Source organism: Oncorhynchus kisutch, unplaced genomic scaffold, assembly GCF_002021735.2.
Source record: "Oncorhynchus kisutch isolate 150728-3 unplaced genomic scaffold, Okis_V2 scaffold3643, whole genome shotgun sequence".
Taxonomy (NCBI): Eukaryota; Metazoa; Chordata; class Actinopteri; order Salmoniformes; family Salmonidae; genus Oncorhynchus; species Oncorhynchus kisutch.
This window is the reverse complement of record NW_022265588.1, coordinates 146,640-160,457: the sequence shown is the minus strand read 5'-3', so window position 1 is coordinate 160,457 and position 13,818 is coordinate 146,640. Positions and strand designations below refer to the sequence as shown.

The 13,818-nt window shown below is 49.8% G+C and overlaps 1 protein-coding gene across 3 annotated transcripts in view; it reads right to left on the bottom strand.

Annotated features, from left to right (window-relative positions):
• Nucleotides 1-13,818, bottom strand: part of glrx3 (glutaredoxin 3) — a 42,176-nt gene that overhangs the window by 12,090 nt on the left and 16,268 nt on the right. For all 3 annotated transcript variants that reach the window (XM_031820749.1, XM_031820747.1, XM_031820748.1), the window contains 2 exons: nucleotides 9,585-9,789; nucleotides 1,177-1,349 (listed from right to left, as the gene is read on the bottom strand). In XM_031820749.1, coding sequence (XP_031676609.1) covers nucleotides 1,177-1,349; nucleotides 9,585-9,789 — 378 coding nt within the window. The remainder of the gene's footprint in view (nucleotides 1-1,176; nucleotides 1,350-9,584; nucleotides 9,790-13,818) is intronic.

The following is a 13,818-nucleotide window of genomic DNA, read 5'->3' as shown; positions in this document are numbered from 1 at the left end:
TCTAGGAACAGTGGGGTTAACTGGTCTAGGAACAGTGGGTTAACTGGTCTAGGAACAGTGGGTTAACTGGTCTAGGAACAGTGGGTTAACTGGTCTAGGAACAGTGGGTTAACTGGTCTAGGAACAGTGGGTTAACTGGTCTAGGAACAGTGGGTTAACTGGTCTAGGAACAGTGGGTTAACTGGTCTAGGAACAGTGGGTTAACTGGTCTAGGAACAGTGGGTTAACTGGTCTAGGAACAGTGGGTTAACTGGTCTAGGAACAGTGGGTTAACTGGTCTAGGAACAGTGGGTTAACTGGTCTAGGAACAGTGGGTTAACTGGTCTAGGAACAGTGGGTTAACTGGTCTAGGAACAGTGGGTTAACTGGTCTAGGAACAGTGGGTTAACTGGTCTAGGAACAGTGGGTTAACTGGTCTAGGAACAGTGCCTTGTTCAGGGGTAGAACGACAGATTTGTACAGTGGGTTTAACTGGTCTAGGAACAGTGGGTTAACTGGTCTAGGAACAGTGGGGTTAACTGGTCTAGGAACAGTGGGTTAACTGGTCTAGGAACAGTGGGTTAACTGGTCTAGGAACAGTGGGTTAACTGGTCTAGGAACAGTGGGGTTAACTGGTCTAGGAACAGTGGGTTAACTGGTCTAGGAACAGTGGGTTAACTGGTCTAGGAACAGTGGGTTAACTGGTCTAGGAACAGTGGGGTTAACTGGTCTAGGAACAGTGGGTTAACTGGTCTAGGAACAGTGGGTTAACTGGTCTAGGAACAGTGGGTTAACTGGTCTAGGAACAGTGGGTTAACTGGTCTAGGAACAGTGCCTTGTTCAGGGGCAGAACGACAGATTTGTACCTTGTCAGCTCTGGGATTTGAACTTGCAACCTTCCGGTTACTAGTCCAACGCTCTAACCACTAGGTTACCCTGCCGCCCCATGCTGTCAATAGTGCTAAACCAATGTAGTTCATTAGAAGGGTATCCTGACCAGGACTCAAACCCTGGTCTCGGTCACTCGCTCAAATCTCTTGGTGAGGTCTCTAGGTGTTATATCAAGGTTATTTAGTTTTGTTTTTTTTACAAGGGTTACATTTATCATTTTTGTTGTTGTTGTCCATGTTTGTTTTGTTTTTCGCTCGCTCGCCTCAGTTCTCTGGAAAAGAAAAATGTGTGTTTAACATGACTCACCTTGACAATGTCCAGTCCCCCTACGAGTTCTCCGTTAACGTAAACCTGAGGGTAGGTGGGCCAGTTGGAGAAGGTCTTCAGCCCCCCTCTCACTTCCTCGTCTGACAGGATGTCAAAACTGCTGAACTGGATAGCATGGTCCTTGAAAAGCGCCACTATCTGACGACTGAAACCTGGGTGATGAGGAGAACACAGTGTGTTTGTAAACCTAGTATAAGACACGGCTGTTATACTGGATAGCATGGTCCTTGAAAAGCGCCACTATCTGACGACTGAAACCTGGGTGATGGGGAGAACACAGTGTGTTTGTAAACCTAGTATAAGTCACGGCTGTTATACTGGATAGCATGGTCCTTCAATAGAACTACAATCTGACGACTGAAACCTGGGTGATGGGGAGAACACAGTGTGTTTGTAAACCTAGTATAAGTCACGGCTGTTATACTGGATAGCATGGTCCTTCAATAGAACTACAATCTGACGACTGAAACCTGGGTGATGGGGAGAACACAGTGTGTTTGTAAACCTAGTATAAGTCACGGCTGTTATACTGGATGGCATGGTCCTTCAATAGAACTACAATCTGACGACTGAGGATAAATCAACGAGATGTTAGTTCAATGTTATGGTATGTTAATACCCCATAATGACATCACAATACCTCATAATGACATCACAATACCTCATAATGACATCACAATACCTCATAATGACAAATGTTATTGTATGTTAACAGGAACAGAGTCAGGATATTAAATCAGGTTGTTAGTTCAATGTTATTGTATGTTAACAGGAACAGAGTCAGGATATTAAATCAGGTTGTTAGTTCAATGTTATTGTATGTTAACAGGAACAGAGTCAGGATATTAAATCAGGTTGTTAGTTCAATGTTATTGCATGTTATCAGGAACAGAGTCAGGATATTAAGTCAGGACATAATTGCAGATGAGTTTGGTCAGCAGCATGTTTGTTACCCTCATATAAAAAGGGCCATTTGGAAACACATGAACAAGACATGAAGATAAAAGCTAAAATAAAGATGGTCCCAAACTCTAGCCTGGTATCATCACATTCATTTTAAGTAATACAAAGTGTGTATATAGATACATACAGTGGGGAGAACAAGTATTTGTCTCAGCCTCCAGTATTTATGCTGCAGTAGTTCATGTGTCGGGGGGCTACGGTCAGTTTGTTATATCTGGAGTACTTCTCCTGTCCTATTCGGTGTCCTGTGTGAATTTAAGTGTGCGTTCTCTAATTCTCTCTCTCTTTCTTTCTCTCGGAGGATCTGTGCCCTAGGACCTTGCCTCAGGACTACCTGACATGATGACTCCTTGCTGTCCCCAGTCCACCTGGCCGTGCTGCTGCTCCAGTTTCAACTGTTCTGCCTTATTATTATTCGACCATGCTGGTCATTTATGAACTTTTGAACATCTTGGCCATGTTCTGTTATAATCTCTACCCGGCACAGCCAGAAGAGGACTGGCCACCCCACATAGCCTGGTTCCTCTCTAGGTTTCTTCCTAGGTTTTGGCCTTTCATGGGAGTTTTTCCTAGCCACCGTGCTTCTACACCTGCATTGCTTGCTGTTTGGGGTTTTAGGCTGGGTTTCTGTACAGCACATTGAGATATCAGCTGATGTACGAAGGGCAATATAAATAAATTTAGTTTGCCAAAAGGCACCTAAAGACTCTCAGACCATGAGAAACAAGAATCTCTGGTGTGAAGAAACCAAGATTGAACTATTTGGCCTGAAAGCCAAGCATCACATCTGGAGGAAACCTGCCACCATCCCTACGGTGAAGCATGGTGGTGGCAACATAATGCTGTGGGGATGTTTTTCAGCGGCAGGAACTGGGAGACTAGTCAGGATCAAGGGAAAGATGAACGGAGCAAAGTACAGAGAGATCCTTCATAAAAACCTGCTCCAGAGCACTCAGGACCTCAGACTGGGGTGAAGGTTCACCTTCCAACAGAACAATGACCCTAAGCACACAGCCAAGACAACGCAGGAGTGGCTTCGGGACAAGTCTCTGATTGTCCTTGAGTGGCCCAGCCAGAGCCTGGACTTGAACCCGATTGAACATCTCTGGAAAGACCTGAGATTAGCTGTGCAGCGATGCTCCCCATCCAACCTGACAGAGCTTGAGAGGATCTGCAGAGAAGAATGTGAGAAACTCCCCAAATACAGGCGTGCCAAGCTTGTTGCGTCATACCCAAGAAGACTTGATGCTGTAATTGCTGCCAAAAGTGCTTCAACAAAGTACTGAGTAAAGGGTCTGAATACTTAGTGACTCCCCCTTCCTCTCCTCTCCTCCACTTTCCTCCCCCTTCCTCTCCTCCACTTTCCTCCCCTTCCTCTCCTCTCCTCTCCTCCACTTTCCTCCCCCTTCCTCTCCTCTCCTCTCCTCCACTTTCCTCCCCCTTCCTCTCCTCTCCTCTCCTCTCCTACACTTTCCTCCCCCTTCCTCTCCCCTCCTCTCCTACACTTTCCTCCCCTCTCCTCCACTTTCCTCCCCCTTCCTCTCCTCCACTTTCCTCTCCTCTCCTCCACTTTCCTCTCCCTTCCTCTCCTCTCCTCCACTTTCCTCCCCCTCCCCCTTCCTCTCCTCTCCTCTCCTCCACTTTCCTCCCCCTTCCTCTCCTCTCCTCCACTTTCCTCCCCCTTCCTCTCCTCTCCTCTACTTTCCTCCCCCTTCCTCTCCTCTCCTTCCTCTCCTCTCCTCTCCTCCACTTTCCTCCCCCTTCCTCTCCTCTCCTCTCCTCCCCCTTCCTCTCCTCTCCTCTCCTCCACTTTCCTCTCCCTTCCTCTCCTCTCCTCTCCTCTCCTCCCCCTTCCTCTCCTCTCCTCTCCTACACTTTCCTCCCCCTTCCTCTCCTCTCCTCTCCTCTCCTCCACTTTCCTCCCCCTTCCTCTCCTCCACTTTCCTCCCCTCTCCTCCACTTTCCTCTCCCTTCCTCTCCTCTCCTCCACTTTCCTCCCCCTCCCCCTTCCTCTCCTCTCCTCTCCTCTCCCTTCCTCTCCTCTCCTCCACTTTCCTCCCCCTTCCTCTCCTCTCCTCCACTTTCCTCCCCCTTCCTCTCCTCTCCTTCCTCTCCTCTCCTCTCCTCCACTTTCCTCCCCTTCCTCTCCTCTCCTCTCCTCCACTTTCCTCCCCCTTCCTCTCCTCCACTTTCCTCCCCCTTCCTCTCCTCTCCTCTCCTACACTTTCCTCCCCCTTCCTCTCCTCTCCTCTCCTCTCCTCCACTTTCCTCCCCCTTCCTCTCCTCTCCTCTCCTCTCCTCCCCCTTCCTCTCCTCTCCTCTCCTCTCCTACACTTTCCTCCCCCTTCCTCTCCTCTCCTCTCCTCCACTTTCCTCCCCCTTCCTCTCCTCTCCTCTCCTCTCCTCTCCTCTCCTCCCCCTTCCTCTCCTCTCCTCTCCTCTCCTCTCCTCCCCCTTCCTCTCCTCTCCTCTCCTCTCCTCTCCTCTCCTCTCCTCTCCTCTCCTCTCCTCCCCCTTCCTCTCCTCTCCTCTCCTCTCCTCCCCCTTCCTCTCCTCTCCTCTCCTCTCCTCTCCTCCCCCTTCCTCTCCTCTCTGTAAATATGATCCGTTTTTCTATGTTTTAATACATTTGCAAACATTTCTAAACCTGTTTTTGCTTTGTCATTGTGGGGTATTGTGATGTCATTGTGGGGTATTGTGATGTCATTGTGGGGTATTGTGTGTAGATTAATGAGGAAATGAGACAAAAAAATTGTCAATTTTAGAATAAGGCTGTAATGTAACATAACAACATGTGGGAAAAGTCAAGGGGTCTAAATACTTTCCAAAGGCCCTGTATCTTACTACTGACATGGGTCCACATTGGCATGGACAGGACCACTGTTTAAATATGAGGCAGGTATGTGTGTTGTCCTTGATACATGAGTGTGAGTCAGTGTTTGAGAAGAGACTGTGACAGAAGGGAATAGACAGATGGAAACGAGGATGGAGGGAGAGAATGAGAGAGAGAAAGAATGAGAGAGGAGAAAGAGGGAGAAAGAGAAAGAGAGTGAGAGAGGAGAAAGAGGGAGAAAGAGGGATAGAGGAGAAAGAGGGAGAGAGGAGAAAGAGGGAGAAAGAATGAGAGGAGAAAGAGGGAGAAAGAGGAGAAAGAATGAGAGAGGAGAAAGAGGGAGAAAGAGGAGAAAGAGGGAGAGAGAGGAGAAAGAGGGAGAGAGAGGAGAAAGAGGGAGAAAGAGGGATAGAGGAGAAAGAGGGAGAGAGGAGAAAGAATGAGAGGAGAAAAAGAATGAGAGGAGAAAGAGGGAGAAAGAGGAGAAAGAATGAGAGAGGAGAAAGAGGGAGAAAGAGGGAGAGAGGAGAAAGAGGGAGAGAGGAGAAAGAGGGAGAGAGGAGAAAGAGGGAGAGATAGGAGAAAGAGGGAGAGAGGAGAAAGAGGAGAGAGGAGAAAGAGAGGAGAAAGAGGGAGAGAGGAGAAAGAGGGAGAGAGAGGAGAAAAGAGGAGAGAGAGGAGAAAGAGAGGAGAGAGAGGAGAAAGAGGGAGAGAGGAGAAAGAGAGGAGAAAGAGAGGAGAAAGAGAGGAGAAAGAGAGGAGAGAGGAGAAAGAGGGAGAAAGAGGGAGAGAGGAGAAAGAGGGAGAAAGAGGAGAAAGAGGGAGAGAGAGGAGAGAGAGGAGAAAGAGGGATAGAGGAGAAAGAATGAGAGGAGAAAGAGGGAGAAAGAGGAGAAAGAATGAGAGAGGAGAAAGAGGGAGAAAGAGGGAGAGAGGAGAAAGAGGGAGAGAGGAGACAGAGGAGAAAGAGAGGAGAAAGAGAAAGAGGGAGAGAGAGGAGAAAGAGGGAGAGAGAGGAGAAAGAGGGAAGAGAGAGGAGAAAGAGAGAGAGAGGAGAAAGAGAGAGAGAGGAGAAAGAGGGAGAGAGGAGAAAGAGAGAGAGAGGAGAAAGAGAGAGAGAGGAGAAAGAGAGGAGAAAGAGAGAGAGGAGAAAGAGAGGAGAAAGAGAGGAGAGAGGGGAGAAAGAGGGAGAGAGGAGAAAGAGAGGAGAAAGAGAGAGAGAGGAGAAAGAGAGGAGAAAGAGGAGAAAGAGAGGAGAAAGAGGGAGAGAGAGGAGAAAGAGGGAGAGAGGAGAAAGAGGGAGAGAGGAGAAAGAGAGGAGAAAGGAGAAAGAGGGAGAGAGAGGGAGAGAGGAGAAAGAGGGAGAGAGAGGAGAAAGAGGGAGAGAGAGGAGAAAGAGGAGAGAGAGGAGAAAGAGAGGAGAAAGAGGAGAAAGAGAGGAGAAAGAGGAGAAAGAGAGGAGAAAGAGGGAGAGAGGAGAAAGAGAGGAGAAAGACGGAGAGAGAGGAGAAAGAGAGGAGAGAGAGGAGAAAGAGGGAGAGAGGAGAAAGAGAGAGAGAGGAGAAAGAGGGAGAGAGGAGAAAGAGAGAGAAAGAGAGAGAGAGGAGAAAGAGAGGAGAAAGAGAGGAGAGAGAGGAGAAAGAGGGAGAGAGGAGAAAGAGAAGAGAAAGAGAGAGAGAGGAGAAAGAGAGGAGAAAGAGGAGAAAGAGAGGAGAAAGAGAGGAGAAAGAGGGAGAGAGGAGAAAGAGGGAGAGAGGAGAAGGAGGGAGAGAGGAGAAAGAGAGGAGAAAGGAGAAAGAGAGGAGAAAGAGGGAGAGAGAGGGAGAGAGGAGAAAGAGGGAGAGAGAGGAGAAAGAGAGGAGAAAGAGGAGAATGAGAGGAGAAAGAGAGGAGAAAGAGGGAGAGAGAGGAGAAAGAGGGAGAGAGGAGAAAGAGGGAGAGGGGAGAAAGAGAGGAGAAAGGAGAAAGAGAGGAGAAAGAGGGAGAGAGAGGGAGAGAGGAGAAAGAGGGAGAGAGAGGAGAAAGAGAGGAGAAAGAGGAGAAAGAGAGGAGAGAGAGAGGAGAAAGAGAGAGAGAGGAGAAAGAGAGAGAGAGGAGAAAGAGAGAGAGAGGAGAAAGAGAGAGAGAGGAGAAAGAGGGAGAGAGGAGAAAGAGGAGAAAGAGAGAGAAAGAGGAGAAAGAGAGGAGAAAGAGGAGAGGCGAAAGAGGGAGAGAGGAGAAAGAGGAGAAAGAGAGAGAAAGAGGAGAAAGAGAGGAGAAAGAGGGAGAGGAGAAAGAGGGAGAGAGGAGAAAGAGAGGGAGAAAGAGGGAGAGAGGAGAAAGAGAGGGAGAGAGGGAGAGAGGAGAAAGAGAGGGAGAGAGGAGAAAGAGGGAGAGAGGAGAAAGAGAGGGAGAGAGAGGAGAACGAGAGGGAGAGAAGAAAGAGAGGGAGAGGAGAACGAGAGGGAGAGAGAGGAGAACGAGAGGGAGAGAAGAAAGAGAGGGAGAGGAGAACGAGAGGGAGAGAGAGGAGAACGAGAGGGAGAGGAGAGTGAGCGAGCGAGCGATCAAGAAAGAAAGCGAGAAAGGCAGAGAAAAAGAGAAGGGAACAGAAAGAGGGAACAGGAGTAGAGGAGGGGAGGGGTGATATGTTGCCTGCATGTAGAGCCTGCAGTGAAACTCTCATTCTGATACTTCATTCATTCATGGGGGAATTCATTATAAAACAGCTAGAGGCCCCTAACTAATGGTTATTCAGCTACATGCCACTATATTAACTTGTTTCTACTACACCAGACCCAGCTGCTTTCTCTGGCTAGAGGCTCTCTATCCTAGACCCAGACACGCACGATTGATTGGCGAGGGGTTGCTGCCCCTCTCTCCTTCTCCTAAAGGGTCAGGGGGGGGTCGCGCACCGCAGACAGACCATACAGCTCCAGGAAAAAGGAACATAAAAAAGCTGATTTCTTATTTCAAGGAAAGTTATTATGCACACACACACACACTCAGAGACACACACACACACACTCACTCACTCACTCAGACAGACACACACACACACACTCAGACAGACACACACACACTCAAGACAGACACACACACACACACACACACACACACACACACACACACACACACACACAGACACACACACACACAGACACACACACACTCAGACAGACACACACACACTCAGACAGACACACACACACTCAGACAGACACACACACACACACACACAGACACACACTCAGACAGACACACTCAGACAGACACACACACACACTCAGACAGACACACACACAGACACACACACACACACACACACACAAAGAGCATGTAATGTGTTAGGAGCATGTGTTTTACATGGTGTATGAGTGTGTAACCTTTACATTCAGGTTTAGAGGGCTTCTTTAAAGAACCAGCGAGGTCGTAGTCACAGCCTCACGTGGCTTGGTGGGGATTAGATTAAACTACAGGTCACAAACACTACAACCGGGCTTCTTTATAAAGATGAACAATATTTAGAGATACATTTCAGGATGAGATGAAAAATAACTCTTATGGGTTTAGATTTTAAACTAAAACTGCCTTGAACCTAATACTGATACTAATACTGATACTAATACTGATACTGATACTAATACTGATACTAATACTGATACTAATACTGATACTGATACTGATACTAATACTGATACTGATACTAATACTGATACTAATACTGATACTAATACTGATACTGATAATCAGTGGTGTGGTTGGGAACCTCAACCCCTTACAGTTTAATGTCCTCCTCCACCACCAGGCCTGCCTCTCCTCCACCACCACCAGGCCTGCCTCTCCTCCACCACCACCAGGCCTGCCTCTCCTCCACCACCACCAGGCCTGCCTCTCCTCCTCCACGACCACCACCACCAGGCCTGCCTCTCCTCCACCACCACCAGGCCTGCCTCTCCTCCTCCACCACCACCAGCACCAGGCCTACCTCTCCTCCTCCTCCACCACCACCACCGGCCTGCCTCTCCTCCTCCTCCACCAGGCCTGCCTCTCCTCCTCCACCACCACCACCACCAGGCCTGCCTCTCCTCCTCCACCACCACCAGGCCTGCCTCTCCTCCTCCTCCACCACCAGGCCTGCCTCTCCTCCTCCTCCACCACCACCACCAGGCCTGCCTGTCCTCCTCCTCCACCACCAGGCCTGCCTCTCCTCCTCCTCCACCACCACCAGGCCTGCCTCTCCTCCTCCACCACCACCACCACCACCAGGCCTGCCTCTCCTCCTCCACCACCACCACCAGGCCTGCCTCTCCTCCTCCACCACCACCACCAGGCCTGCCTCTCCTCCTCCACCACCACCACCAGGCCTGCCTCTCCTCCTCCACCACCACCACCAGGCCTGCCTCTCCTCCTCCTCCACCACCACCAGGCCTGCCTCTCCTCCTCCACCACCACCACCAGGCCTGCCTCCTCCACCACCAGGCCTGCCTCTCCTCCACCACCACCACCACCAATCCCCTGTCTCTCTCTAATTACCAGGCCTGGCCCCTGTGTTTTCCACAGCGGGAGCCTGTTCATGAAGACCACACCCCCACATTCTCTCTCTCTTTACCGCAGCGGGGTTCCTGGGGGGAGCCCTTCATGAAGAGCATGCAGGGTGCTGCGTTGATCAGTCTCTTCAGACGCTCATTAAGGTCCTCTTTAGGGGGCTCCGCCCCTGGCCCGCCCAGCCCCCCCGAGCTGACAGACAGCCTCTGGACCTTATTGGTCAGCTCTGGGGCATGAGCTCCGTCCAGCCTGTCAATCTTCTGGCCACCCTGAGACCCACCAGAGGATGGGGGAGAAAGGAAAATAACATTCATATTTTAACCTGATGCTTTTTCTTTTTCTTTGCATGTTTGTATTATTCTACAGGAGGGTTGAGAGAGATCCAAGACAGGGAGAGAGAGAGAGATCCAAGACAGGGAGGGAGAGAGAGATCCAAGACAGGGGGAGAGAGAGAGATCCAAGACAGGGGGAGAGAGAGAGATCCAAGACAGGGGGAGAGAGAGAGATCCAAGACAGGGGGAGAGAGAGAGATCCAAGACAGGGAGAGAGAGAGAGATCCAAGACAGGGAGAGAGAGAGAGAGAGATCCAAGACAGGGAGGGTTGAGAGAGATCCAAGACAGGGAGAGAGAGAGAGATCCAAGACAGGGAGAGAGAGAGAGATCCAAGACAGGGAGAGAGAGAGAGATCCAAGACAGGGAGAGAGAGAGAGATCCAAGACAGGGAGAGAGAGAGAGATCCAAGACAGGGAGAGAGAGAGAGATCCAAGACAGGGAGAGAGAGAGAGATCCAAGACAGGGAGAGAGAGAGAGATCCAAGACAGGGAGGGTTGAGAGAGATCCAAGACAGGGAGGGTTGAGAGAGATCCAAGACAGGGAGGGTTGAGAGAGATCCAAGACAGGGAGGGTTGAGAGAGATCCAAGACAGGGAGGGTTGAGAGAGATCCAAGACAGGGAGAGAGAGAGAGATCCAAGACAGGGAGAGAGAGAGAGATCCAGACAGGGAGGGTTGAGAGATCCAAGACAGGGAGGGTTGAGAGAGATCCAAGACAGGGAGAGAGAGAGAGATCCAAGACAGGGAGGGTTGAGAGAGAGAGATCCAAGACAGGGGGTTGAGAGAGAGATCCAAGACAGGGAGAGAGAGAGAGATCCAAGACAGGGAGAGAGAGAGAGAGATCCAAGACAGGGAGAGAGAGAGAGATCCAAGACAGGGAGAGAGAGAGAGATCCAAGACAGGGAGAGAGAGAGAGATCCAAGACAGGGAGAGAGAGAGAGATCCAAGACAGGGAGAGAGAGAGATGCAAGACAGGGAGAGAGAGAGATGCAAGACAGGGAGAGAGAGAGATGCAAGACAGGGAGAGAGCGAGAGATCCAAGACAGGGAGAGAGCGAGAGATCCAAGACAGGGAGAGAGCGAGAGATCCAAGACAGGGAGAGAGAGAGAGATCCAAGACAGGGAGAGAGAGAGAGATCCAAGACAGGGAGAGAGAGAGAGATCCAAGACAGGGAGAGAGAGAGATGCAAGACAGGGAGAGAGAGAGATGCAAGACAGGGAGAGAGCGAGAGATCCAAGACAGGGAGAGAGCGAGAGATCCAAGACAGGGAGAGAGAGAGAGATCCAAGACAGGGAGAGAGAGATCCAAGACAGGGAGAGAGAGAGATCCAAGACAGGGAGAGAGAGAGATCCAAGACAGGGAGGGTTGAGAGAGATCCAAGACAGGGAGGGTTGAGAGAGATCCAAGACAGGGAGGGTTGAGAGAGATCCAAGACAGGGAGGGTTGAGAGATCCAAGACAGGGAGGGTTGAGAGAGATCCAAGACAGGGAGGGTTGAGAGAGATCCAAGACAGGGAGGGTTGAGAGAGATCCAAGACAGGGAGAGAGCGAGAGATCCAAGACAGGGAGAGAGCGAGAGATCCAAGACAGGGAGAGAGAGAGAGATCCAAGACAGGGAGAGAGAGAGAGAGAGAGAAAGAGAGATCCAAGACAGGGAGAGAGAGAGAGAGAGAGAGATCCAAGACAGGGAGAGAGAGAGAGATCCAAGACAGGAGAGAGAGAGAGATCCAAGACAGGGAGAGAGAGAGAGATCCAAGACAGGGAGAGAGAGAGAGATCCAAGACAGGGAGAGAGAGAGAGATCCAAGACAGGGAGAGAGAGAGAGATCCAAGACAGGGAGAGAGAGAGAGATCCAAGACAGGGAGAGAGAGAGAGATCCAAGACAGGGAGAGAGAGAGAGATCCAAGACAGGGAGAGAGAGAGAGATCCAAGACAGGGAGAGAGAGAGAGATCCAAGACAGGGAGAGAGAGAGAGATCCAAGACAGGGAGAGAGAGAGAGATCCAAGACAGGGAGAGAGAGAGATCCAAGACAGGGAGAGAGAGAGATCCAAGACAGGGAGAGAGAGAGATCCAAGACAGGGAGAAAGAGATCCAAGACAGGGAGAAAGAGATCCAAGACAGGGAGAGAGAGATCCAAGACAGGGAGAGAGAGAGATCCAAGACAGGGAGAGAGAGAGATCCAAGACAGGGAGAGAGAGAGATCCAAGACAGGGAGAGAGAGATCCAAGAAAGGGAGAGAGAGATCCAAGAAAGGGAGAGAGGCCGACAAAAAGAGAAAGAGAGAGAGAGATCCAAGAAAGGGAGAGAGAGATCCAAGACAGGGAGAGAGAGATCCAAGACAGGGAGAGAGAGATCCAAGACAGGGAGAGAGAGATCCAAGACAGGGAGAGAGAGATCCAAGAAAGGGAGAGAGGCCGACAAAAAGAGAAAGAGAGAGAGAGATCCAAGAAAGGGAGAGAGAGATCCAAGACAGGGAGAGAGAGATCCAAGACAGGGAGAGAGAGATCCAAGACAGGGAGAGAGAGATCCAAGACAGGGAGAGAGAGATCCAAGACAGGGAGAGAGAGATCCAAGAAAGGGAGAGAGGCCGACAAAAAGAGAAAGAGAGATCCAAGAAAGGGAGAGAGAGATCCAAGAAAGGGAGAGAGAGATCCAAGACAGGGAGAGAGAGATCCAAGAAAGGGAGAGAGGCCGACAAAAAGAGAGAGATCCAAGACAGGGAGAGAGAGATCCAAGACAGGGAGAGAGAGATCCAAGAAAGGGAGAGAGGCCGACAAAAGAGAAAGAGAGAGAGAGATCCAAGACAGGAAGAGAGAGATCCAAGACAGGGAGAGAGAGATCCAAGACAGGGAGAGAGAGATCCAAGACAGGGAGAGAGAGATCCAAGACAGGTTGAGAGAGAGATCCAAGACAGGGAGAGAGAGAGATCCAAGACAGGTTGAGAGAGAGATCCAAGACAGGTTGAGAGAGAGATCCAAGACAGGTTGAGAGAGAGATCCAAGACAGGGAGAGAGATCCAAGACAGGTTGAGAGAGAGATCCAAGACAGGGAGAGAGATCCAAGACAGGGAGAGAGAGATCCAAGACAGGGAGAGAGAGATCCAAGAAAGGGAGAGAGGCCGACAAAAAGAGAAAGAGAGAGAGAGATCCAAGAAAGGGAGAGAGAGATCCAAGACAGGGAGAGAGAGATCCAAGACAGGGAGAGAGAGATCCAAGACAGGGAGAGAGGCCGACAAAAGAGAAAGAGAGAGAGAGATCCAAGACAGGGAGAGAGGCCGACAAAAAGAGAGAGAAAGAGAGAGAGAGATCCAAGACAGGGAGAGAGGCCGACAAAAAGAGAAAGAGAGAGAGAGATCCAAGACAGGGAGAGAGGCCGACAAAAAGAGAAAGAGAGAGAGGGATCCAAGAAAGGGAGAGAGAGATCCAAGAAAGAGAGAGAGAGATCCAAGAAAGGGAGAGAGAGATCCAAGAAAGGGAGAGAGGTCGAGAAAAAGAGAGCGAGAGAGAGAGAAAGAGATTCAAGGACAGGAGTCCTCTCCCAGTTGAATGTTTGGCATGTTAAATCATCAGTGAAGGCCTTACAGAAGGCCTGATGGTACTAACTGTGGAGAAGCTATAAACTAGGTTATTATAGTACTAACTGTGGAGAAGCTATATAAACTAGGTTATTATGGTACTAACTGTGGAGAAGCTATAAACTAGGTTATTATAGTACTAACTGTGGAGAAGCTATATAAACTAGGTTATTATGGTACTAACTGTGGAGAAGCTATAAACTAGGTTATTATGGTACTAACTGTGGAGAAGCTATAAACTAGGTTATGGTACTAACTGTGGAGAAGCTATATAAACTAGGTTATGGTACTAACTGTGGAGAAGCTATAAACTTTTATTCTCCTAATGATACTGATACCCAGTGTGTGTTACCTCTCCTAACAGACAGGCACTTACCAGCAGCCTTGGAGGCT